Source organism: Hyperolius riggenbachi, chromosome 5 (genome assembly GCF_040937935.1).
Source record: "Hyperolius riggenbachi isolate aHypRig1 chromosome 5, aHypRig1.pri, whole genome shotgun sequence".
NCBI classification, from domain to species: Eukaryota; Metazoa; Chordata; class Amphibia; order Anura; family Hyperoliidae; genus Hyperolius; species Hyperolius riggenbachi.
The window spans coordinates 391,894,056-391,920,231 of NC_090650.1; the positions used below are offsets into that span (position 1 = coordinate 391,894,056).

The following is a 26,176-nucleotide window of genomic DNA, read 5'->3' on the forward strand; positions in this document are numbered from 1 at the left end:
ACAGTGTAGTATCCGCTCCGATGGTCCGCCGTGGTACGACTGTAGCCCAGGGCCGATGCGTTGTAGCATGACATGTGTAAACAGCTCCTCAATCTTAAGGAGGATTGCTAAGGAACTTCATCCCATTTTACACAAGGATCACAAACTGAGAACGATATTCCCTAAACCTCCACTCGTCATATCGGCAACCACACAATCTAAAACAGATGATTGTCAGGAGTTCTTTGAATAGGCCTCAACAAAACGGAACATCACCCTGCCGACAAAAAATATGTGGGACCTGCAGACACATTTACTCCACTGACAGGGTAACGATACCAGGTTCACAACAGGAGTACAGAGTACAAGGTACATTTTTCTGTGGGTCCACCAATCTGGTATATCTGATCATGTGTGCTAAATGCCCCAATGTTATGTACGTGGGAGAAACTGGACAAACTCTGCGCAAACGTATGAATGGACACAGGCACACTATTAATGATACCAAATCTGGACTCCCAGTTGCTACACACTTTCGGTCCAACGGACACAGCATGGATGATCTTCGGGTCACTGCCCTGAAGGGCGGCTTCAAAACGTCAAATGACTGATTAATAGCAGAAACAAAATTTATAAATTGGTTCAAAGCTGTGCAGAAGAGTTTGAATAAGGACAACAACTTTCTATATTGGTATGAGATTGATGATATATGAACTGTCTCAGCCACTCTAGCTGTACTTGTGAACTAAGAATTTACGATACCTCTGGGTCAATCCTAATACCAGGTCTGTGAGCAATAAAGTAAACAAGGATCCTTATCTTACCCCATTTAGATGGTCTGTTTGTATTAAGGCATCTTAATGACGTATTTATGCTTGAAAAAAATATCTGTTTTCCCTTTTGATGTTGCATGTATATAAGCTGTCTGTACCACCAGCTTGCAAACTAAAAGGATGTAAACCTGACGAAGGCTGCAAGGCCGAAAGCTTGCTTATTCTTATTCATTTGTAGTTAGCCAATAAATGGTATCATCCTGATTTAAAACTTCTTGCTTTCATTATAAAATAAGAGAAGTTCACTGTCCGTTTAGCGAGGAGCGGAGGAATGACAAAAAATGTCTGTTCTCTGCTCAAATAGGAACAGAGTCTAAAAGTGGCCATACACCTGTAAATCTGCCAGCAGACTGACAATCAGATAGATCCCTCTCTGTTGGCATCTTCTCAGTAATGGAATCTGCCCACACACTGCAGACAGATTTTCAATAGACTTCAACATGAAATCTATTGGAAATCCTCTTCCCCGTGGTGAGTGTTGAAGGCTGATATGGATGCCAAAAATCAACTAATGTTAGTTTACCTCATCCATTTTCCTTCTTTTCAGTGTTCTTATTGAATTGAGCAGCTAATCAATTACAGACACCCATTGGCTACATATTCAGCCCACACACTGTATGAAATGTTTTCATGTAGATAATGCAGAGTTGTGACAGCTGTAGGTGTTGCTGCCGGGCCACTGTGCCTGCGCAGCTCTAACCATGCGTATCCTTCGCGTTCCGGTCCGCAATATCGCTATTGCAGACGGGGATGTGTAAAAAGGATACACTTGTGGCCCTTTGACTTACAAGTCTAGGAATGAAATGGAGTGGCAGTGGGAGAATGGAGGTTGGTGGAGGACCGGCGCAGGACCGGACGGCTGCTGGGGGCTTGCAGAAGCCCCAGGTAAGTGAAACAGTTTGTTTTTAAATCCTTTTCAGTTTCACTTTAACATTACAATTTCCTTCTTCAATGGGAATGATCTCTAGATTACAAACAGCAAAGACAACTAACAAACACCTACCTATACTTACAGACAACAAATATACAATTCAACCACATAGAGAGGGAGTGACATCTTTATTTATTTTACAAAAGGTATATATACACTTTTCTTTCAAAGACGTTAGATAAATCCTGACATGTGTGAACACTGTTAAGCCTAGTACAGACTAGCAATTTTGATAGGCCAATCATTGGTCAATTTTACCACCTCCGTGTCGTATGACCATTTACCTATATAATCTGCATAGAATTGAACATCTGTTTGGCCCTCATACTACATGGAGGTGGTAAAATTGACCAATCATTGGCCAATCAAAATTGCTAGTGTGTACTAGCCTTTAGTTATGCCTGGACATGCGGAGACATGCAGCACCTGCAGCTCCAATAAACGCTATAGGAGAATCTGACTGCTCAGCCTAGGCCATGATGCAGCCAATCAGAATAAACATTTTTTTTTTCTTCCCAAATAGAACCCCGAGTATAACTATTTCCAGTCGCAGGAATGGGATACTGATGATCTCCCACTTGTACCGGACCACATGTAGCCAGCGGGAGAGGACAGTGTAGTATCCGCTCCGATGGTCCGCCGTGGTAGGACTGTAGCCCAGGGCTGATGTGTTGCAGCATGACATGTGTGAACAGCTCCTCATTATAAAATAGGAGACGATCACTGTCCATTTAGTGATGAGCGGAGGACTGACAATGTCCGTCCTCCGCTCAAATAGGAACAGAGCCTAAAGGTGGCCATACACCTGTAAATCTGCCAGCAGATTGACAATCAGATAGATCCCTCTCTGTTGGCATCTTCTCAGTGAGGGATCTGCCCACACACTGCAGACAGATTTTCAATAGACTTCAACATGAAATCTATTGGAAATCCTCTTCCTCATGGTGAGTGTTGAAGGCTGACCTGGAACGCCAGCGCAAACCCTCTCCTCCTCGTGTCTGGCGTTTTTCACAATTGTCACTGTGAGCACCTGTATCAAGTGACCCCGGCGCATGTACTGAGGCCCCGTTCAAATTGCACACGTTGCCGTCCACTTCGGCACCACGTGCAGGATGCAGACACGCACGACATCAGAAAGTGCATAGACTGCACTGTCTGATGTTCACACTGCATGCGTTCCGGACCAGTGCGGTCCGCAAACGCAGGCTGCGCGCATTTTTCCCAGAAACGCGCTGGGAAATTCCCAACCCATTCACTACAGTAAATGGGTATCAGCCACGCAACGCACGCAAATGCAGATGGTGTGCGTTCGTACGCACTGCACGTGGCCATCTGCGTTTGGTAATATGAACGGGGCCTGACATAACCCGATCGAACACTTGTGAAAGAGATTTTCCAGCATGCCCTATCGCTCCTTTTGACCCATTTCGCTCAGAAATCGATGAAAATGATCTATCATGTGGCCACGCGGGGGCATCAATTTCTGCCGAACACGGATGCCAAAAATCAACTAATGTTACCTCATCCATTTTCCTTCATTTCAGTGTTCTTAGTGAATTGAATTGAACAGCTAATCAATTACAGACATCCATTGGCTACATATTCAGCCCACACACTGTATGAAAGGTTTTCATGTAGATAATGCAGAGGTGTGACAGCTGTAGGTGTCACCAACATACAAGGTTGCTTTGCGCGACAGGTAATGACGTCACATTCCTGCGCCGGGCTCACCATCCTCGCGTGTACTGTGCTCTCCGCCGTGTGTCACTGTCACTTACGTCTGCCCGCCTGTGCTCGTCCTCCACCGGCTGAGGAAGCCTAGTGTCACCCATCACAGATCGCTGCTCCCGGTGTCACCGCTGCCGCCTCCTGTGCTCGGTGTACCTTCAAGCGGGGAGGCGGGGCTCAGAGGAGGGAGGGGGCGGGGAGTAGACCGATGCATGCTTATTTACAATCAGAGATTAGACGGAGTCTCATGATTGTATATCACGAGTCTGTCGCCACTAGAAATCCGCCTGAAAATAAATAGCCACCGCTCCATCATAACAACTGTTGTTAGCTTTAGTTATGTAGTTATATTTATTAATTACAGCATTTAAACAGTAGTTTTAATAAGAGATCAATAAATATCATTCTATTGTGTTTCTATGGTGAAAGGAGAATGCTATGAAATGTCACTGAATTGGGGATTAAAAGAGGAAAGGCATTTTTTTACTGTCCTTCAAAAGTCAGCAGCAGGTTATTAGGGCCCGTTTGCACTAGAGCGAATCTGTATGCGTTTTCTGCATGCAGGTTCGCATAACCAATACAAGTGGATGGGGCCGTTTCCACTTGTCAGGAATTCTGTGCGGTCTGCCGTGCAGAAAAAATCTGCACGGCACACCTGCACGCGAATCGCTGGTAATGTAATTTAATAGGAAAACCGCAAGCGTATTAGGGCCCGTTTCCACTAGAGCGAATCTGCATGAGTTTCCTGCATGCAGATTCGCTCAACCAATACAAGTGGATGGGCCTGTTTCCACTTGTGTGTTGTGCGCTCCGTTTTTGTGTGCGGAAAAAATCTGCACGGCAGAGCCGTCAGAATTCGCTCCCCGCACACCGCTATGCGAATCGCACGCCATGTATTTTATAGGGAAATCGTATGCGTATTTGGCGTGCGACTCCACATAGGAACACATGTTAATTTAAACAGGCAGTGACATGGTTAAATTCGCATATACCCTTACCTATGCGGAATCGCGGCAAAAAACCGCATGCGGAATCGCACCCGCATGTGATTATGCGGCAATTTTGCGCCGCACTAGTGGAAACGAGCCCTTAGTCTTGCGGTTTTCCCGGTGTTTCCGCGTGCGTTTCCGCTGAAAAACCCATGTCAATGCTTGCCAGCATTGACATGGTTAAAATCACGTAGCGCAAACCGCGAGCGATTCCGCGTGACAATCCGCATGGAAAAGCAAACGAATCCGCACCCGCTTGCGGATTCGTTGACGCGTTTTCCACAACGGAATCGCAACGCACAAGTGGAAATGTACCCTAAAACTGCAGACAGTGTTCACACGTAGAATGGCTAGGATCAGGTCCGGTGTGGTGACATTTGTGCAAGTTTATAATATTTTGCATCCTAACAATTGAGTTCAATGTATTTGTATCAGAAAATGCAACCCAACCTAACACTAGTCTCACACAGAACCCTCCTTTTCTGGGAAACTAATAACCCCTTCTGGAGGGCACAAAGAATCCCCCCTTGGTGGACACTACCACTCCAGTTTATGATCTGGCATTGTACTACTGTCTGCATTGTGTTGTGTATCTTTTTGCTATTACCTGCATTGTTGTATCTATTGTCTATTACCTGTATTGTTCTGTCACCCGTTATCATTGTCTGTAACCCTATTTATTGTACAGCGCTGCATAATATGTTGGCGCTATATAAATCTAATAAATAATAACTAATACCCCCCCCTTAGTGGGTAACTAATGACCGCCCCAAAGGAAAGCCAACACTGGCGGTTGCAAATAATGACAGCTGGGAAAAATTAAAGGGATACTGTAGGGGGGTCGGGGGAAAATGAGTTGAACTTACCCGGTGCTTCTAACGGTCCCCCGCAGACATCCTGTGTTGGCGCAGCCACTCACCGATGCTCCGGCCCCGCCTCCGGTTCACTTCTGGAATTTCAGACTTTAATGTCTGAAAACCACTGCGCCTGCGTTGCCGTGTCCTCGATCCCGCTGATGTCATCAAGAGCGCACAGCGCAGGCCCAGTATGGTCTGTGTCTGCGCAGTACACTCCTGGTGACATCAGCGGGAGTGAGGACATGGCAACGCAGTCGCAGTGGTTTTCTGACTTTAAAGTCAGAAATTCCAGAAGTGAACTGGAGGCGGGGCCGGAGCATCGGTGAGTGGCTGCGCCAACACAGGATGTCTGCGGGGGACCATTAGAAGCCCCGGGTAAGTTCAGCTCATTTTCCCCCGACCCCCCTACAGTATCCCTTTAAAGAAGGTGCGCATGCGCAGTTAAGCACAGTCTGTACAGCGTACATGTGCTGTACGGCAAGTTGTAAAACATTTCAGGTCGCAATAACTTACATCAAATTGGTGCTTCCATAAGGCCAAACTGGATTATTGCCCAGGGCCCCACACGTCAGAAACTGTAGTACTTTCAAAGCACCGCAGCTGCATTCCATCATAATGTACAAAGGTTATTGAATCCCAACAAGATGCAATTACAGTATATTTCTATGGAACGTACACATCAGGTGCCGCAGGCTCTGCCAGAATGCACAATTCTATTCCCCTTCCAAGTTGTAGCAACGCAGAGGGAGATGTAATTCGGGGTCTGGTGATTGCCGGATCCCCGAATTACTCTTACGCTCCCCGCGCAGCATAGCACTGTTGCTATGGCTGCCTGCGCCCAGCTTCAGTGCCAGGCGCCAAAATGACCTGATTGGCAGGATTCAGGGTCGCCCATCCCAGGCTTCAACTTGTCTAGGGAAAGACCCCGTTAGCCGGGCGTGCCAGCCACAGGACTCTGTGTGGCCATGTGCCCATATTACATGTACACAAGTCACCCTCCCACCCAGCAGCACCCAGTGGGGGAAACGTTTAATGCACTTATGTCTGATAAAACATTTGCTGCATATTTCACTGGCCACTTTGTTCGGTAAGTTTGACCCCCTCCAGAATTGCATTATTCCTGGCATTCCTCAGAAATGTTGGTCCACATTGACCTGATAGCATCACAGTTTCTGTAGATTTATCGTCTGCATAGCCATGATGCAAATCTTCTGTTTCACCACATCACAGAGGAAACACTGCTTTATGTGCTTGGGGAAAATTGTGTAATGTTAGGGTCACTGTGCCTGTTTTGGGAGCAAACTTAGGCCCACTGCCTTTGAGTAAGGCCTCACTCACATCATTTAGCGGAGATGGCTGTGCAATTGGAACGCAAACGATCGCACACCATCTGCGCTACTCCGTACTGCAGATCCCGTTCACTACAGTGAATGAGATCTGCACTGCGATTTAAAAAAAAAAAGCATACAGCAGTGCATATTATGGGAACGGAATACCGGTCTATGCCCTTTTACCATTCTTGCATGTCACACACTATACGTGCTGCCAAAATGCGCACAGCAGTGCGTAGTCTGTACAATGCCTTACTATTCCATTAGTTAGCTTTGTCATGGCAACGCCCATGCTTTGCACACCACACTAACCTAGCACCTCCCCATCCCAGGTTGGACCCAGGAAAAAAACAAAACCTGGTCACCTTATTTACAGTGTAAGTAAAGCATGCGTTTAGTGTGAAAGACCCACTTACAGTACATAAAGGGCCCCACACCATTCATGGCTGGCGTTCTGTGAAATAAGGCCCAGTGCACACCAAAAACCTCTACCAGATCCGCAAAACGCTAGAAGTTTTTGAAGCAGATTTTTAGCGCTATTATAGGCATATTTAGGCCTTATTCACACTTAAAAGCACAAACCGCCAGCGATTACCACCGACGTTTGCAGGAGTGATTTCTCCACAATTTAACGCGGGGAAAAAAAAATCACTGGACATTGCAGAGATTTCCCCACTATGGCATTTAGCGCTTCTATAGCACTGAAACGCGATCACCTGATAATGGTGCAGGCTACACGTTTGCGTTTGGCAATTAACACAAATCACCTAAGTAAGAATGGCCCATAGGGTATTAAAGTGCTAGCGCTTAAGCGTTTTGCAAAAATCACTCTAGTGTGAATGGGCCCTTAGAGAGGTTTTCTAAACATGCCTAGCGTTTTTTGGAGCATTTTTGTGTAGCAGATTTTAAATATTGTTACAGTAAAGCTGTTACTGAACAGCTTCTGTAACAAAAACACCAGGAAAACTGCTCTGATCTAGCGTTTTTCAGAGCGGTTTGAGCTTTTCCTATACTTTACACTGAGGCAGAAACACATCTGCAAACCACAAAAATGCTGCAGGAGCCACATTTGCAATTTGCTACAGCCCCGTCTACACGAGGCGATCTTCCGCATCCCTGCGCGTACCCGCGCCGCTTATCTTCCACTCGATTCCCTGCCATTGTCCCCTCATGGGGAACGAGTAGGGAATTGGCGGCGGCAAAATCGGACCTGACGGATTTTATCAATCGAGCTGCATAAGCGGCTCAATTGATAAGGAACATCGCTCCGTGTAGACGGAACTTAAAAACCTCAAACCGCTGGTGTGCAACATCCCTTTGAGATACATTAGCCAAGCAGTTTCACAGGCGACAAGTGGTTTTGAAAACGTTACCAAAAACTGCTCGGTGTGCACCAGGCCTCAGAGTACAAAACCAGCTTGACTGATAGAGCTGGATAATTGAGAACCCGAGGTGGATGCGATTAAAAATGTTTGCTCTTGCCTATGAAGAGGGAATCCTCTGGATCCTACAGCAGCTTCTGGTGTCCTCTTCCAGAGCACCACCATTGCCCAGGACCCAACCTTTTTTTTCTCCCCTCACTTTTGTGCAAAAAGTGTAACTGGGTACACCTCAATCTCTTTCAGAGGACTTAACTGTATGCTTTTTAGTTCAGCATCCTGTCTGCCCCCACAGGTGCAATTTAAATCGGAGTCAAAGCAATTTTGGGTACCTGGAGTCAGAGCGTATATAAACTGAGGAGTCAGATGATTTTTGCACCGACTCCACAGCCCTGCTGAATAGCAGCAGTTGTAACACCATGTCAGCACTTCACACGCAGTCATGTTACCAGGTGGCAGAGGGCTGTCTGAGCACAGCAGTGGCCATGCTCAGATGAGACTCCTGCACCAGTACTGAGTATTACAAAGGCCCAACTGGTGCAAGACAACAGCTGACCTTCTGAAAGAGGCCTTAAAGTAAACCAGAGATAAAGCACCTTCATGTATTTTACTACATACATATATATATATATATCAGTGGGAACATTAGAGAAAACACCTACCCTGCTCAGCCTGCTTGTTATCAGTCCTGATAAAAATCCCTGACTGAGCATTCAGTTTGGCGTTGCTCAGGAATCATTATAGCAGAGCCAGAATAGGCAGGCTTGGGCTTGAAAAGACATCAGAGAAGATAGAATCAGATAAAATGATTCCTGAGCAAAGCCACTTTTGGTTCACTTTGACCACTGCACCTCCAAGAGTTTTTCCCCTTAAAAAAAAAACAGAGCAATTTTCACCTGTCGTCACTCCTTCCATTAATTTGCCTATAACTTTATTACTACTTATCACAATCTTTATCTTGTTTTTTTCACCACCAATTAGGCTTTCTTTGGGGGGGGGGGGGGGGTTACTTTTTGCTAAGAATTTTTGTTCTAACTGCATTTTCTCAGTTTACAGCCACTATAGTTTCAAAATATTGCATGCTACCGTAATTAAAACCCACACGTTTTTACCTAATACAATGTAGGGCGCCAATATTTTATTTGAAAATAAAAGGTGCATTTTTTTCAGTTTTGCATCCATCCCTAATTACAAGCCTGGAATTTATAGTAACAGTAATATACCCTCTTGGCATACATATTGAAAAAAAGTTCAGTCCCTAAGGTAGCTATGCATTTTTCTTTTTTTTACAAAACATTTTTGGGGATAACTATCAGGGAGTGTAAGAGGTCAGGGGTTAATTTAAAAAGTAAAAATAGGTCTTTTATTGAAAAAAAAAAACGTAGATGTAATTTTGGCCACAAGATGTCCTCACACCAGACTTCCTTATGCGTAGTACTACTACACAAAGAGGAAGCAATGCGTAAGTGTGTTTATGGATGGCTGTGGCCATTCACACGGATGGGAACTGTGTGAACCAGCCCTAAATCTGGGGATCTTCAACCTTTGCACGTCAAGGACAAAAATCTACTTCATGAAAAAAGCCAATGAAAGATGTAACCAATCTTCAAGTGCTGCATAGAATGTAACCAGCAGTCTGTCATACAGGAAACCTGGGTATGTAGTCTTCCTGTTTTGTGTGTCATGTGGTCACAAGTTATTTAGTATTTATATAGCGCCATCTTCCGCAGCGCTGTGCAGAGTATATTGTCACTTAGCTGTCCCTCAAAGAGGCTCACAATATAATTCCTTCCATAGTCATAGGGCCAATTTAGGGGGAAGCCAATTAACTTATCTGTATGTTTTTGGGATGTGGGAGGAGACCAGAGTGCCTGGAGGAAACCCACGCAGACACAGGGAGAACATACAAACTCTGTGCACATAGTGCCCTGGCTGGGATTTGAACCGTGGTCCCAGTGCTGCAAGGCTAACCACTACACCACCGTGCTGCTCAATTTCGGAGTGTAACAAAGCTGTATTGCACAGAGAAGCACATTTGGCTCACAGAAATGTTATCAAGCTCTTTGCTTCTAAACACAATTTACATTAACATATCCCCTTGGTTTTAGATTTTTTTTTTAAGTTCAGTTTTGGGTTCAGATGTGCTTTCATTTCCTCCCTAAGTCAGTAAAGGAAAGTAACTGCGCAATAAGCCAAAAATATCCTGCAATATGCCATGTGGAGTGGAGGATTTAAAGCACAACCGAGCAGGCTGCAATATTTATTTCCTTTTAAACAATGCAGATTGCCTGGCTGTCCTGCCTCGAATTATTTTAGCCATAGACCCTGAACAAGCATACAGATAGGATGTTTCTGACAAGATTAGCCACCTGCTTGTTTCAGGTGTGTGAATCAGACACTACTGATGCATGAAAGATCAGCAGGATGCCAGGCAACTGGTATTGTTTTAAAGAAAATTAATATGGCAGCCTAAATATCACTCTCAGTTCCCTTTAGCCTAGTATAGGCAGTCCTCTACTTACAATCTGCCAGAACTGAACCGGTTTATAAGTTGAATTTGTGTGTAAGTTGAGTCCTGTGTTTAACCTGTGGCTGACCGTTCCACGCCGTGTGGCGTAAACGCAGCAGCAGCAGCCCCAGGACCACTCCACGCCAATTGGCTTGGAGTCCTGGGGCGGGGTTTTGCAGAAGATCACATGCACCAATGTGCGCGCATCTCTGCTTGAATGACGGAGCTCCACTTCGCCACCAGTCTCCCAGCGGCATTCGCTGCTAGGGAAAGTTAGATGGCAAAACCACCGTCTATTTACACTGTATAGAGCTACGATCTAAGGCAGCGCTGTACTGGGGAGGCTCAGTAAGTGATCGGCTCTCATAGGCTGATGTCTATGAGAGTCGATCACTGATTGGCTGGCGGTGGAAAGCGAGTGGGGAAATACAAAAATAAAGAAAGTAGCATTATTTATTATTAAAAAAACAAAAACCAAATATTTATAAAACAAACAGCAGTTATCAGAGCCCACCAACAGAAATCTCTGTTGGTGGGCAGAAAAGAGAGGGGGTGGGGGGAGAGATCACTGGTGTGCTGAGTTGTATGGCCCTGCAGCAAGCCCTCAAATCTGCAGTGGCCTATTTTGCAAAAAACAGCCTGGTCACTAGGGAGGTTTAAGACCGCGGTCCTTAAGTGGTTAACCACTTCAGCCTTCAGTCGTTTTCACTTTATGCATCTGAGCAATTTTCACCTCCCATTCATTAGCCTATAACTTTATCACTACTTATCACAATGAACTGATCTATATCTTGTTTTTTCCGCCACCAATTAGGCTTTCTTTGGGGGGTACATTTTGCTAAGAGCCACTTTACTGTAAATGCATTTTAACAGGAAGAATAAGAAAAAAACTGAAAAATTTCATTATTTCTCAGTTTTCAGCCATTATAGTTTTAAAATAATACATTCCTCCATAATTAAAACTCACGTATTGTATTTGCCCATATGTCCCGGTTATTACACCGTTAAAATTATGTCCCTATCACAATGTATGGTGACAATATTTTATTTGGAAATAAAAGTGCATTTTTTCCGTTTTGCATCTATCACCATTTACAAGTTTAAAATAAAAAAAAAAAATATATAGAAATATTTCATCTTCACATTAATATTTAAAAAGTTTAGACCCTTAGGTAATTTACATGTTTTTTTTTTAATTGTAATGTTTTTTTTTAATATTAAACATTTTATTTGGGTAGTTTTGGGAGGGTGGGATGTAAACTATAGGTTTATAATGTAAATGTGTGTTGATTTTTATTTTTTTTTGTTTTAATTGTAGTATTACCTTTTGGCCACAAGATGGCGGCCATGAGTTTACATGACGTCACTCTAAGCGTAACATACGCTTAGAGAGACGCATGGGGGACGAAGCTTCTAAGAGAAGCTGTCGCTTTTTCTGCGAGGGAGAGGAATCAGTGATCGGGCACCATAGCCCAATTCACTGATTGCTAGGCTAACGAACCGCAGCCGGGAGGGCGCGTGCACGCGCGCGATCAGCCGCGGGAGCGCGCGGACGCGCACATGGCCTCCTGGGCGTAGCTAGTACGTCCAGGAGGCCAAAGTAGTTAAACATGGCGAAACGTAGATAAATGATTTACTTTCAGACAACTGTAGATTTGCACATAAAGTATAAACTATGTTTTTGGGTTGTTTCCAATGTGCTTTTTAAAGCGGATCCGAGATGAAAAACTAACTTTTAACAAGTAACTTGTCTGTATATCTTATCTAAAGTTTAGATAGTTTACACAACAAATCTAGCTGCAAACAGCTTCAAAAGAATATGATTATTTCTTCTTGTGATACAATGACAGCAGCCATGTTTGTAAACATTACACACAGGCAACATTATCTGCATCATCAGCACTCAGCCTGTGATAAAACACTTAATCCCCCCCCCCCCCCTGCTCCTCACCTCTGAAATCTCTGGCTAGTAATACCTCCCCCTCCTCCTCCCCAGACTAAGCTCCCATGAGTCCTTGCTACTGTCTGAAAATGCCAAGGCACTCTGAAAAACTGTGGCCGAGGCTTGTTTAGTTTATAGGGAATTACAGTATTAAAGCAAAAACAAAAAAGTGGCTTGAGGAATGCCCTATAAACAATAGGAAAGAAACACAATTATACAATGAGTAAAAGTTCATCTCGGATCCACTTTAAGTGTTTTAAGCTACTCATAACAGTTTATTCAATACTGTAACATTCAACAAAAATCCATAATAAAAAAAGTACTGTATATTTTGTACATGACAACAACTTTCTTTGCATCTCTGAAACACAATTCGAGTCGTAAGTAAGGGGATAGTCTGTACACAAAATCTAAGTGGTTCTGAGTCACCGTTAAATTAACAGGAACTCCATATACATTAAGTTATAATATAGATGCTGGTTGGAAATAACTCAAAACCACACAAATTTCATTTCATTTCTTTTTTAACTAAAAGCGTCCATTTAAAATAAAAAAAAATATCTGCTTGAGTTATTGTTTTCCCATAGGCGTGATTGACAAAATATGGTGTGAAGAAAAAAAATAGAGGGAAAAAAAAAAGTGATTTCGTACGCATTGAACATAAAATTACATATATGTATTTGTACATGCAAGATTTCATGACCTATCGGGTCTCAGGAGCTCGAAATCTGGATCAACATGACGCGTGAAAAACAAAAAATAGTGCAACATAAGCTCAATTTTTTTTCTTCAGTATATCACTTTTACAAGTTTAATATACATCATGTACAACACAGTAGCCGAACTACAACTTAAATAGCATGTAAAGGAGGGGAAAAAATTAACCCCAAAAATCCCACACAAAAAAAATGAAAAAATAAAAAGCAAAGAAAATAAAGGGGGTGAGGAGGGGGGACAGGTCCTGTTTTTGATATTACTCCCTTGTTCCAAGAACCAGCAATATCGCAGTTTCCACAAAGGCAGCGGTGAATTGTCAGACATTATATAACCTTGTCCTATCTGGGAAAGGAGACTATCACAGTGTTTTTACATCTTGCTCCGTCGTCGTTCCTGGGGTGAGCAGCAGGGGGCAGAGCACAAAGCCATACCATTTCTTAGAAGACGTGGTGGGTGGAGTTATCTGATAACTGTACTCTTGTCAGCTTTTTTTGCAGAGGAATGCCTGCTTATCCGGCCAGCGTTTGACGCCTCTTCCGAAATAGTCCTTGATGTGTCACCGGGGGAGGGTGGTGAGACCGCATTAAATTTCATAAACCTTTCATCGACAAATGGAAAAAAGATCTACAAAAACTTTTTTGCTAGGTATATTACATAGGAGACCATTTAGTTTACTCTACACAAAGCCAAAGTTCTTAGTTTTAATAGCCAGTAATAGCTTTTGCTTGAGGATCTGCTTGGAGGAGTAGAGCGGGACGTAGAGGCGGGAGATGCAGGTGTTGGCGGTGGGTAGGTGTTGGTCATCTGGCGGTCGGATGGTGATGGATGGCATGGGCTGAAACCCTTCCTCACTTGCAGGCAATGAAGGACTTGATGTCCAGAAGTAAACCTAGCATGAGAAGAGCAAAAATTATTTCTATCCAGGTCTAAAAATATTGGCTCTTGATTTATCCTTTACTCAATCAAATATTGGCAAGTCACTCCATGGTTTACACTAACATGAGAGGGATATGGAGGATGTAATATTTATTTCCTTTTAAACAATGCAGATTGTCTGACTGTTCGCCTCTCCTCTGCCTCTAATACTTTTAGCCACAAACCCCCAACAAGCATGCAGTTCAGGTGTTAGACAAAAATCTGACTGGACTAGCCGCATGCTTGTTTCAGGGTTGTGACTAAGACCCTGCGGATTCCAGAAGATCAACAGGACAGCCAGGCAACTGGTATTGTTAAAAACATACATATGGCAGCCTCCGTATTACTCTCACTTCAGGTTCCCTGTAAATGTTATGCAGCTCTAACTTGGTACAATAAAAACGGCCAGGAAGTTATTCTGATTAGTCCAATTTCAAGCTGCATATCATTTACAAGAAATTTGAAAATGAAAATGATTTGATTATCTCTAGGGATGATATCACTTTGCAAGGTAGAAAAGAGACCGACCTATTCTTTAAAGGGTCAGCAAACATCTGTAAGCAGGCTTATGATCAACATTGTTTGAATGTGTATTTAGCAACAACAGTCTATTATGTGTTTATCTATGCATTACCAGCTATAACCACAAGGTGGCAGTGTTAAAGGGAACCTGAGACTGCTGGGGGAAACTCTTACATAACTGGGTCTTTCTCCAGCCCCCTTCAGGACTTTGGCTCCCTCACCATCCTCCCGGGCCCTCTTGATGCGCAGCCAGGATCTTCTGAAGTTTCTCCGGGCCGCGTACCATCACTGTGCAGGGCACTTCTGGTGACGGCTGGCCCCGACTGGAGAAACTTCAGAGGACCCTAGTGGCGGATTGAGGCAGCCCGGGCAGGAAAGAAGGCGAAGGAGCCAAAGGTCTGAAGGGGGCTGGAGGAAGCCCCAGGTATGTATGAGTTTGTCCCCCACTGCCATCTCAGGTACACTTAAAAAGTAGCAAAGCTCTTATAACATCCTGAGTCTTTGCAAAAGGAAGTTGAATAGAATCTTGTATTCTTGTTGTGATAGCCAAGAGCCATGAGGTCTGCTGATTGATATCCATTTCTCCTGCATTTTATATTGCTGTGCAACAGAAGAAGCTACATTCAATTGCTTTCTAACAAGCATTAATGCAAAGCAGCAGCGTATACTATACATACTGGAGGTGATACCAGTATTATAAAATAGGCACTCAATTTTAAACCCACAGTACTTTTATGCTTTAATCCACAGAGCACCCACACCATCTCATACACAAACAGGTAGGAAGCCAAAATGCCTGCTTGTGTGCCGATGGCATGGGTCAGAGTAGTTGCAAGATCTAAGGATCTTTCATAATGCAAAATAGTGGAAACATTTTCATAAATCTCGCAGCTCCCATCACTCTTGTATTACATGCTGCTGGGACTTGTGATTTTTTTCAGATGACATTACTTTGGCACAAAAGCAAGTAGGATAAGTGTATAGGTGATGAGGACCAGTGAAAGTTTTAATTAGATTTTAGACCAGAATTAAAATCTGTTTTATATAATGCTGGATACACACGTTGCGTTCGCGCACTCGATTTTCCCGTCGATTCGTTTATTTCCAACATTTCCGATTTGGATTTCGATGGATCGTTAGGTCGATTCAGCATACTTTGCATGCGAATCGAACTAACGATCCATCGAAATCCAAATCGGACATGTTGGAAATAAACAAATCGACGGGAATAGACGGGAAAATCGAGTGCGCGAACGCACCGTGTGTATCCAGCATAAGTTACATTCCTTTCCTAGAAGCAGTTCTAATCCCTCTACCACACCCCATTACATCTCCTACTCTTATAGACAAAGAGTGACAGTGGTCAATTTTCATGTACACTGTGGTTAAAGCGGATCCGAGATGAAAAACTAACTATAAGAAGTAACTTGTCTATATATCTTATCTAAAGTTTAGATAGTTTACACAGCAAATCTAGCTGCAAACAGCTTTAATAGAATATGATTGATTATCCCTGTGACACAATGACAGCAGCCATGTTTGTAAACATTGCACAGAAGCACAGAAGCAGGCTTCTCTGCATCTTGAGCAAAAAAACCTAATCCCCCCCCCCCCACCTTCTCCCTCCTCCCCTCTGCCTTTGAAATCTCTGGCTAGTAATACCCCCCCCTCCTCCTGCCCAGACTGAGCTCCCATGAGCCCTTGCTACTGTCTGAAAGTGCCTTGGCTCTCTGAAAACCTGTGGGCGAGGCTTCTTCAGTTTATAGGGAATTCGAGTATTAAGACAAAAACAAAAAAAGTATTTGGTTTGAGGAATGCCCTATAAACAATAGGAAAGGAACACAAATATGCAATGAGTAAAAGTTCATATCGGATCCACTTTAAATATTACTAGTATTATTGATAATTATACAACACGTACCAGATCTTGACGCTCTGTCATGCTCATCTTTTCAACTATTGACCAGAACCAACGCTTGAATTGCAAGAGCTTTTCTGCATTTTCTCCTGTAACAAACAAACGATAATTACAGATTTATATAACACCATTTTCCATGGCACTGTATAGTTAAATAGAACCTGCAGTGTAGAAGAATCCACTGTTGTGTTTTCTAAAACAAGTGGGCGATAAAAGCACAGTAGCCCTTTATCAGAGGGAGAAACTTTCCTAAAGAGAAAGTCCAAGGAGTATTATAGAAAAAGAAAAAAAAAAAATCTTACCTGGGGCTTCTTTCAGCCCTTGGTCAGCAGTTCTGTGCCCTCGCCACAGCTCCTCTTCCTCCCAGTGGCCCAGGGTACCCTCCAGGGCAAGATGCAAACCTCGGCATCTACTGTGCCTGCGCGAGAGCCGATCGCAGTCGCGCTGACGGGGTCTGGAGTGTACAGCGCAGCACAGTAGTTTTGGGCTTGCGCAGTAGATGCCGACCTGACGAGGTCAGCATCTTGCACCAAAGGGGACCCTGGGCGACCAACGGGAAGCAGATGTGTGGCGAGGACACAGAGCGCTGGCAGGGGTTGGAGGAAGCCCCTGGTAAGTACACCTTTTCTTTTTATACTCCTCTGATATTACCTTTAAAGTTGGAGGCCTGTGAAAGCTGCAGTGAAATCAGAATATTGGAGCTGTTGAGTAAATAGAATTGTGCCTCCTGGCTGTTCTCATGACCACTCCTAAACCTTTTACCTTTCAGTAAGTCATCCTGTCCTGTGCTGTGTTTTTAAGCAATATTCAAGATCATCTGACTTGTAAGAGGAGGTGGTGGCAAAGACAACCAGCAGAACACATGACTTTAACAGTCAGGTTTCACTGCAGCTTCCCTGGGGCTGTGGGGAGAGTGAGGTTTGTCAAGGTAAACCAACAACACTCCTGAGGATATTGTAACAAGGATCCAATACAGGTTCGTATTAACCACTTCATGACATAGGCTGAAAGGTTAAAATGTGCCAGCACATTCCCCTGGCACGTGTACAGGAGGGCTTTAGCGGAATAGTTGCACTTTTATAAATGCCCTATTTGCACTAAAGGTGGCCGAATAGGACGTTTAGAAACGAAAATTTAGCAGGAAGTAGTTAATTTATACGGTACAATGCATTTTGTGATTCCCCCCCCCCCCCCATCAGATTCTCTTTTTTGTAGGTTTTTATGCTAATTTTCACATTCTGATTTTTTTCAAGCATATCAACGAAGTTAATTAACATGAATCTGTATGTAATCAACCTTACATTTATATGTGAATTTTAAGAATCAGAATGCAAAAATTTGCACATTTCCATTGATTAGCAAATTATGTGTTTTGCATGTCCATTCTGGAAGGGGGGGGGGGGGGGGGACAGATCTGAAACCGAGAAAAGCACCCTGTATGTATATGTATGGACAGTTTTTCTTTAACTACTTGCCGACCGCATCACGCCGATGGGCGTAAGGTCCTTAGGGGCCCGTTTTGCAAGAGACCACCTGCATCTCTGTTTGGAACTCCGCTCCGCCTTCAGCCTTCCAGCGGCGATCACCGCTAGGAGACTGTTAGACAGCGAAGCCGCCGTCTAATTAGCTTGTACAGCACTGCGATCCAGAGCAGCGCTGTACTGGGGTGCGGGGCACGGTTCAGACCCCACCAACAGAAAGCTCTGTTGGTGGGGAGAAAGAGAGAGGGGGGGGGGGATCACTTGTGTGCTGGCATGTGCAGCCCTGCAGCGAGCCCTTAAAGGTGCAGTGGCCAATTTATTGAAAAATGGCCTAGTCTTTAGTGAGGTTTATTTATGCTGTTGACAGGAAATTCTGAGTTCAGGTCCGCTTTAAAAAAACACACAAGTGCGATGCCATTGACTTGTATTAGATGTGCAGCGAATGCGAATTTGAAAACGCATGCAAATTCTGTCATGTGTGTAGGGGGCCCTATACTGAGGGTAACAGAGTACCCAATGGATACCCCAATGGATACAGGATTTTCTCCTCATCTTGAGCCAAAATGTAAACAAGTGTGATCATTTCTTACCGGACTCGTCATTGAAAGACGTGAAGCTGATCAGCATCTGAACATTCACTTCACCGCAGCCGTTCACCAGGAGCCGGAAGTCTTCTGCTGTTAAATCTTCCAGGGCGCTCTTTGGAATAACATCTAGCAGGCCTTTCCTCATTGCCTGAAACATGCAAAACCGTTAATCAGGAGACCAGTGATGCTGTGAGGATTATTTGATACAGCAGTGAAAAGCGAAAAGATAAGTGTACCGAGTGCAATGCTAATACCATAACTATGAGCCTGAATGGACTTGGGGGAAAAAATGTCTGAACAGATTGGATCTTATTTGGCCAGTCATTACAGATTTTCTTGCAACAGGCTGGCGTTGGGGATGTTGGCTCTATTAAGGTTTGTAGTAGGAATAAGGCCTGGAACCCACTACAAATCGCTAGCGTTTTAAAGTAACGTTTTTGTAAGCCATTTCATGAGCGTTTTCCAGCGATTTTGGGAGAGATTTAAAAAGCGAGAAGACATACGCCCAAAGAATTCAGCCAGAGAATATGGTAGATCACTTGCCTGCACCCACACCCTTTGTTTTTACATTGCACCCCAGATCCTTTTATTACTGCTTATAATTATGCTTTTCCCAACAACATCCTATGCAAAGAAGCTAACTGACACAAACTGTCAGAAGATAAAAATAAACGTACATGTAGGGGCTGCTCGGCAACGACCAGCATCCGATGCTCTGCATATTTCCGAACATATTCGTACACATTTTGGGGGGTGACTGGGACATTTACACCATTAGGAATGAGCTCAACCTGGGGAAAAAAAATAAATTATATTCACCTTAGGAAAAGGATATTATAAAGTGTAATCAAAGACAAACACTGGAAAAGAGAAAGCAAAGGTGTTCGGCTCTGTCCTGCCTCCCAAAAGGAGTCATTTCAGTAGCATGGTGGGTATGCGTCTTCCTCTTCTCCCCAGGGACTTTGTGGAGCTCTGACTACAATAATTAACAGATGATCTATTTTAAACTCTTAACCCTACCCGACAAAGCTCTCAATAATCTTCCTCTCATTTACATCTCACTAGCTTCCAATTCGCACCCCAACTAAAATCTCCGCTCAAGGTCTTCTGTCCTCCCCTAAAATCACCTCCTCACATTCCCGTATACAAGATTTCTCACCCCTCCTCTGGAATCCCCCCCAAAACACAGTCACTCTCCAACCTTTGTAATCTTTAAAGTGTACCTGAGATGAAGGGGGGCTGAGTGGGGATGATAGATACTTGGGGCTTCCTCCGGACCCCTCCAGGCTTATCGCACCCTCGCTGCCCTTCTCCGCCTCCTGGATCTTCCGCTACAGATCCCGGTAATTCGGCTTGTCAAGGCCCATCGGTGCAGGTGCAGTCTGGCCGCACGCGCTTCCCCGTTGTGCTCCCAGGCCGCGCACTGGTACCCGTAGCGGAAGACCGAGGAGGCAGGACAGGGAGGATGGGATAAGCCTGGAGGAAGACCCAGATTTGTATATATATTTTTTTCATCATCTCAGGTTCATTTTAGTTGCTCCGTCAAACCTAATTTCTACAGACAAGTATTTGCTCTAACTTAGGCAATTCCCCCTTCAACCTCTGGCCAAGTTGTAATTTACTAAAAATATAACCTGAAAACTGCCACTAGGTATACATATTGGCCTCAATTCACTAAGCTTTATCAAACACTATACCGAACGTTTCATAATTTACTTCATGGGAAAAATCTAATTTAAAATTCACTAAGGTATTACATATTTATTGAATGTTTTATCGATAAAACAGTCAATAAATATATAACACCTTAGTGAATTCAAAATTAGATTTTACCCATGAAGTAAATTATCAAATGTCGGTAAAGTGTTTGATAAAGCTTAGTGAATTGAGGCCATTGTATACCGCCCCACCTTATTTACTCCCTATTCCTTTAGATTGTAAGCTCACAAGGGAAGAGCTCTTTCAACCCTTGTGTTTTGGACTTTGCTATACATTCTGTTCATCATGTTACATTTGTTACTGTAATTACTATGTCTACCCATTCAGTATTATGTACAATGTGAATATTTTGTGTATATCAGTCTGCATTATGTACCTCATGTTTTTTTTCTTATGGTGGCCATACACGGTACAATAAAAACATTCAATTTACCCATTTGACCAAAATGGTTGAAGCGAATCAAAGTTTAAAATTATCTTTTTTTCGATCATGAAAAAAAAAGAATCGAACATATTGGAAAAATCTTTATATTTGATCTAACAGAATAATCAAACAAAATGATAAAAAAAAAAAAATTGTACCACGTATGAGCACCATTACTCTGTACAGTGCCACGGAATATGTTGGCGCTTTATCAATAACTGTTCCTGGTGCCAGCCAGTCAAAGCTCCTATTCACCAACACTTTGCCAGCCGTCCATTTTTAAAACCTACTTCCAACCCTCACTAATTTGAAGTCCCTTTTATAACCTAATTGATTCCAACAGTTTTCATGTGCCTCAATAAAACGGACCTCACTGTGTGTTTGCAATTAGATGCTACTCAACCGTTACTGTAGCTGCAAAGGGGCCGATTCTGCTTGCCTGCCCATAGAGCACAATGGAGGACAAACTACTTATCTGTACACTGATACAGGGGGGTTGGAGAGTGTATACACAGCTCCAGGTTGTCCATACCTGTCCACCACTCTCTTCTTTGCACAGATCTATAGCGAATGCCAAGTCCATTGACGCAAATACAGCATCTGCGTCTGCACTCTGCGAGGCGAGAATGAGCTGCCGCAAACTCTCATACATCACATGGTCGAAAAACGCAAAGTCGTGCCAGTTCACCTAAATGAGGCAAATACAGGACATCACTCACTGTTATATAGAGCAAAGCTCAAGACAGAAAACTATGGAAAACTGAAGTCTTCCACTGTATACAGCCAAAGGACTATTTTCTACAGCACTATTAGGAAGGGAGTTTTCACATTACCATTACAAGAGTGTGCATTTATCTGGTACACACCACACAATTTTCACTTCAGATCCTACTGGAGCGAGTGGTCAGATCGATATTCAAATCTGACATCAGATATAGAACAACATTAGCATACACACGATTGTCTCAAATTCCGATCATTATTCCAACTGCATGATTGAAAATTGTTTGATCTGCTTCTGATCAACGAACAAATTGATTTCGACTTCGGGGAAAGGGGGGGGGGGGGGGGGGGAGAGTCGCCCAAAGATAGGTTATGTGATGAAACAAAAAATTTATAATAAGGCAGAGGGAAGAGGGAAGTGTCTTTACCACTCCGGATGGAAGAACCCAAACCACAGGGTAAATGTAAAAAGATTACATTTTTCATTTAGCACGATTAAAAGGACATCACGCTTCACGGGTCTCCGCCCGCTTCTTCAGGTCAACACAAGTGCCCTTAAAATATGGTCACAAGCATGGAGGCCAAAATAATGTAATCCTTGTGCATTAACCCTGTGGTTTGGGTTCTTCCATCTGGAATGGTAAAGACATTTCCCTCCACCTTATTTTTTGTTTGATCACATTACCTATCTTTAGGTGCCTTCACTCTCTCCCCCCCCCCCCCCCCCCCAGTACTATACATGGCATCTCCTTTGGTTCACCTTCTGGGTGTGGTATCTACAACCAACAAGGACCAACCAGGAGTGCGACCACCTAGTACCAGTAGGACCTGGAATACCGAGCGGGGATAGTTATTGGCGATATATGGTGGTTGCAGGGACTGCAACCCATCTTTGTGAGTATAAATACTCTTGTACTACAATCGAACATCTAATACCCCACAATACTGCACCATTCGGCTCCTGGTCTCTCCTTGTCATACAGGTGACCGTGGTAACCCCACAGTGACCACCTTTTCTACTTAAATTGATTTTCAGTTCGGGATCAGTCACCGGCAATCAGAAGAATGTATTTTTTTCCCAGTTCAGATTGTTTTCTCTATAGGAAGTAGGATCTGAAGGGAAAATTGCATCGTGTGTACCACTACTCACAGAAAACCCCTTGCAACAGGAATTGAGTGAGTTATAAAACAATTTTACAAATAACTTACTTTTCTGCCCATCAGTACTTTTATAACCTGTCGGCTTAATGTGATTGGACAGAGTTCATTCTGCAACAGGCACAGGCCAAGAATCCTGAAAAAGACAAAGAAGTTCTTACATTATTTTGCCACAGCACAAGCTTAATGCTTATTTATAACATCATCATGCAGACAAATGCCTCTGTACTGATAAATATAGCCTCACCTCCCAATATTTCGGAAACAGTTTAACCGTGCTTCCGTGTTCTTCCCAGGTCTGGGGGTATAGAACCCTCGTTTACCAGGCTGATAAAACAAAGGAGCGTTGTCATCGCCATCATCTGTGTCCGTTAGCTCCATGTCAACAACACTGCGGCTGGATCCATGACGTTTACGGTTTTCCTGAAATAGTAAATTGTGCAGAAACATTCATTTTAGTGACCATCAACAGTATGAAATGACAAAAGGAGGCAGGGCAAGAAGAGTCAAATCTGACAATTGCAGTAATCTGACCACTAGGGTTGCATAGAGACAGGTCATCTCCACACCCTCTCATAAAAACACAAAGCTGGCTCATTAGTAAATTGTTTGGTATTGTGAAGTGACTAAAATGACACTTCATGACAGGATTTCCCAAACCAGTATAAATAAATAAAAATGCAGTGCTTTTACAGTTTTTCTGGTCTTAAAATATCTGGTTTACACTCACGAGAATAAAAAGGACATCCTGAGGTGAGCCAGTTGTGTAAACCTTTATTTACCTGGGGCTTCTTCCAGCCCCTACCGTCTTTCCCCCGAAATTAAGACATCCCCTGAAAGTCCTAGTTGGAATTTTGAGCATACTCAAAATATAAGCCCTACCCTGAAAGTAAGCCCTAGCGGCAGTAAGGGGGAAAAATATGGAAACGTGTGTTATTACTGGAGTCCATAGTCTTGCGGGCAAGTAGACACGGGACACAGGAGGACCGAGATACAGGACACTAAAGGTACAAAGGGGAAAAAAGTGGCACACAAGAGGTGGATCCAGCAGAGGAAAAGGTGTCAGTGTCACAGTGGGAATGTCAGGAGGACACACAGCTCAAGAACTTGTGTGTTCATAGAAATATAAGACATCCCCTGAAAATAAGCACTAGCCCATCTTCTGGTGCAAAAATTAAGACACTGTCAAATTTCGGGAAAGACGGTAGAAGTGTCTCTGGTCCCACACTGTAGTTCCGCCCTCCTCCAGGGTCTCTCTGTCAGCCCCGTAAAGATTGGTGACCCGGCATCTTCTGCACGTGCGCCCCGGCAGCATAGTGCGAGCAGCGCCCACGCAGAGGACTGCAACCCCAGTGTGGGACCAGAGACCCTTCTAAGAGCTGAAAGAAGCCCCAGGTATGTGAAGCTTTACCCAACTGGCTCACCTCAAATGTCCTTTAAAGGGGAACTGAAGTGAGAACTATAGGGAGGCTGCCATATTTATTTCCTTTTAATCAATACCAGTTGCCTGGCAGCCCTGCTGGTCTATTTCTCTGCAGTAGTATCTGAACAACACCAGAAGCAAGCATGTAGCTAGTCTTGTCAGATCTGACTTTAAAGTCTGAAACACCTGATCTGCTGCATGCTTGTTCAGGGGCTATGGCTAATAGTATTAGAGGAAGAGGATCAGCAGGGCTGCCAGGCAACTGGTATTGCTTAAAAGGAAATAAACATGGCAGCCTCCATATACCTCTCTCTTCAGTTCCCCTTTAAGTAAACCTGCAGGGTTCTGGAAATAAAATGTTAAGATACTTTGCGCTTTGAGTCCTATGGGAGAAAAGCGCTTTACAAATGTTATTGTATTGTACTTACCTCGGGAGAAGGATGCCTCTGGTTCCTCCCATTCTCCCTCCATCTCGCCATTCCTGTGCCATGTCCTCCTGAAGCTCGCCGCATTGCACATGCACAGTAGCACAGACCCGCTTGCTTTAGCAGAAAATGCTGAGCACGATTGGATCCGTGCTTCTGGACAGATAGTTCGCACATGCGCAGTATCACGGACCCACTCGGGCTCTGCCGGAAAAAGCAGAGCCTGGTTCGGTCCGTGCTACTGCACGTGTGAACTGACAAGTTTGGTTTTGGAGGACAAAGTGCTAAAACAGGCCAGTGAAGGACAACGGGGAAAGCCTCTGGGATAAACCAGAGACTTCTCGCTACTGACGTGAGTACCTATTTGGGGCAGTTTTTTCCCCTACAGATATCCTTTAAATCCATGATTAATGCCGAAAAAAAGTCTTGACGGGCACAACCAATGCATGTTTTTTTCCAGGCATTTTAATGAAAATACATTCAAAACGGTGGCATAGTGGTTAGCGCTCTCTCTTTGCCTCAGCAGGCCATTGTACAAACTCCATGCTGGCCTAGATCTGAACCAGATTTCCTCCAAGTAATCCAGGTTCCTCCCACATCCCAAAAACATACAGATAAGCGGCTTAATCCAGAAATTAGCCATAGGCTATGTGATGGCCACATAGGACTGTAGTGGGAATTGGACTATGAGCCCCTCTGAGTGACAGCAGTGTTCTCCCCAGAAATTTTTTCCAGCCGGGTGGCATGAAAAAGTAGCCGGGTTGGGCAAGATAAGAATGCAGGGTCAGTGCTTCTGTGAGCAACTCTGCTTACAGCATAGGAGGAGGTGAGCCGATGACATCCAGGTGGTCACCAAAACTAGCCGGGTGCAGTACCCGGCTAAAAGAGCCTGGGGAGAACACTGGACAGTCAGTGATGACGCTGGGGAAGAAGTCAGCATTATTGAAATACTAAACAAGTAAAATGAAACTGAGCTATAAACCAACTCACCTGCACTTTCTCTGACGAATCCAACAAGCCAAGGTCAAGAATGTTGTCGGCTCCATTCTCCCTAGAAAAGCAAAACTGATTACAACAAACCATATAGTCTTACAGAGCCGCTATATAAGACTAAGCAGTGTGGATTTTGGCTTGGTTCACACCGGGTGCTTTCCCAGCGCTTTGCTAATCGCCGGCAATCAGCAAAGCGCTGCTGCCAATGTATCTCTATGGATACATTCTCACTGCAGCGTTTGCGATTTTGATCAATCGCAGACGCGCTGCATGCAGCGTCTTTGGGCCGATTGCGCCGTGACTCTCATTCTATTAAAGGGAACCAGAGACAAATGGCCAGCTAAAATAGAAAAAGATTTTATACATACCTGGGGCTTCCTCCAGCCCCATAAGCTTTGATCGCTCCCACGCCGCCATCCTCCACTTCCTAGATCCGCCGGTACCGGGCCCGTCACTTCCGGCGGACGCAGCCAATTGTCCACATCACAGGGGCTCCCTCCATACCCGTACGCATGCGGCTGCGCAGTAGGCAGCCACACGCGTAACAGTATGGAGAGAGCACCATGTGATGCGGACAATTGGCCGCGTCCGCCGGCCGACTGGCGGTAATGACAGGACCCGGTATCGGCAGATCCAGGCAGCGGAGGACGGCGGCGGCGTGGGAGCGATCCGTGCGTATGGGGCTGGAGGAAG

The 26,176-nt window shown here is 44.2% G+C and overlaps 2 protein-coding genes across 16 annotated transcripts in view; both read right to left on the bottom strand.

Moving 5' to 3' along the window:
- Window positions 1-3,637, bottom strand: part of RRM2B (ribonucleotide reductase regulatory TP53 inducible subunit M2B) — a 45,208-nt gene extending 41,571 nt beyond the window's left edge. For 2 of the 4 annotated variants that reach the window (XM_068237744.1, XM_068237741.1), the window contains exon 1: window positions 3,522-3,637. In XM_068237744.1, the coding sequence (XP_068093845.1) occupies window positions 3,522-3,575 (54 nt within the window). In that variant the 5' untranslated portion in view covers window positions 3,576-3,637. Of the gene's footprint in view, window positions 1-3,474 lie in introns of all 4 variants that reach the window. The other 2 variants (XM_068237743.1, XM_068237742.1) reach the window with 2 other exon arrangements.
- A 9,638-nt stretch (window positions 3,638-13,275) lies between these two features.
- UBR5 (ubiquitin protein ligase E3 component n-recognin 5) overlaps window positions 13,276-26,176 on the bottom strand; it is a 122,936-nt gene continuing 110,035 nt past the window's right edge. For all 12 annotated transcript variants that reach the window (XM_068237757.1, XM_068237756.1, XM_068237752.1 and 9 more), the window contains 8 exons: window positions 25,481-25,541; window positions 22,890-23,065; window positions 22,694-22,778; window positions 21,294-21,449; window positions 19,296-19,409; window positions 18,622-18,766; window positions 16,554-16,639; window positions 13,276-14,084 (listed from right to left, as the gene is read on the bottom strand). In XM_068237757.1, coding sequence (XP_068093858.1) covers window positions 13,872-14,084; window positions 16,554-16,639; window positions 18,622-18,766; window positions 19,296-19,409; window positions 21,294-21,449; window positions 22,694-22,778; window positions 22,890-23,065; window positions 25,481-25,541 — 1,036 coding nt within the window. In that variant the 3' untranslated portion in view covers window positions 13,276-13,871. The remainder of the gene's footprint in view (window positions 14,085-16,553; window positions 16,640-18,621; window positions 18,767-19,295; window positions 19,410-21,293; window positions 21,450-22,693; window positions 22,779-22,889; window positions 23,066-25,480; window positions 25,542-26,176) is intronic.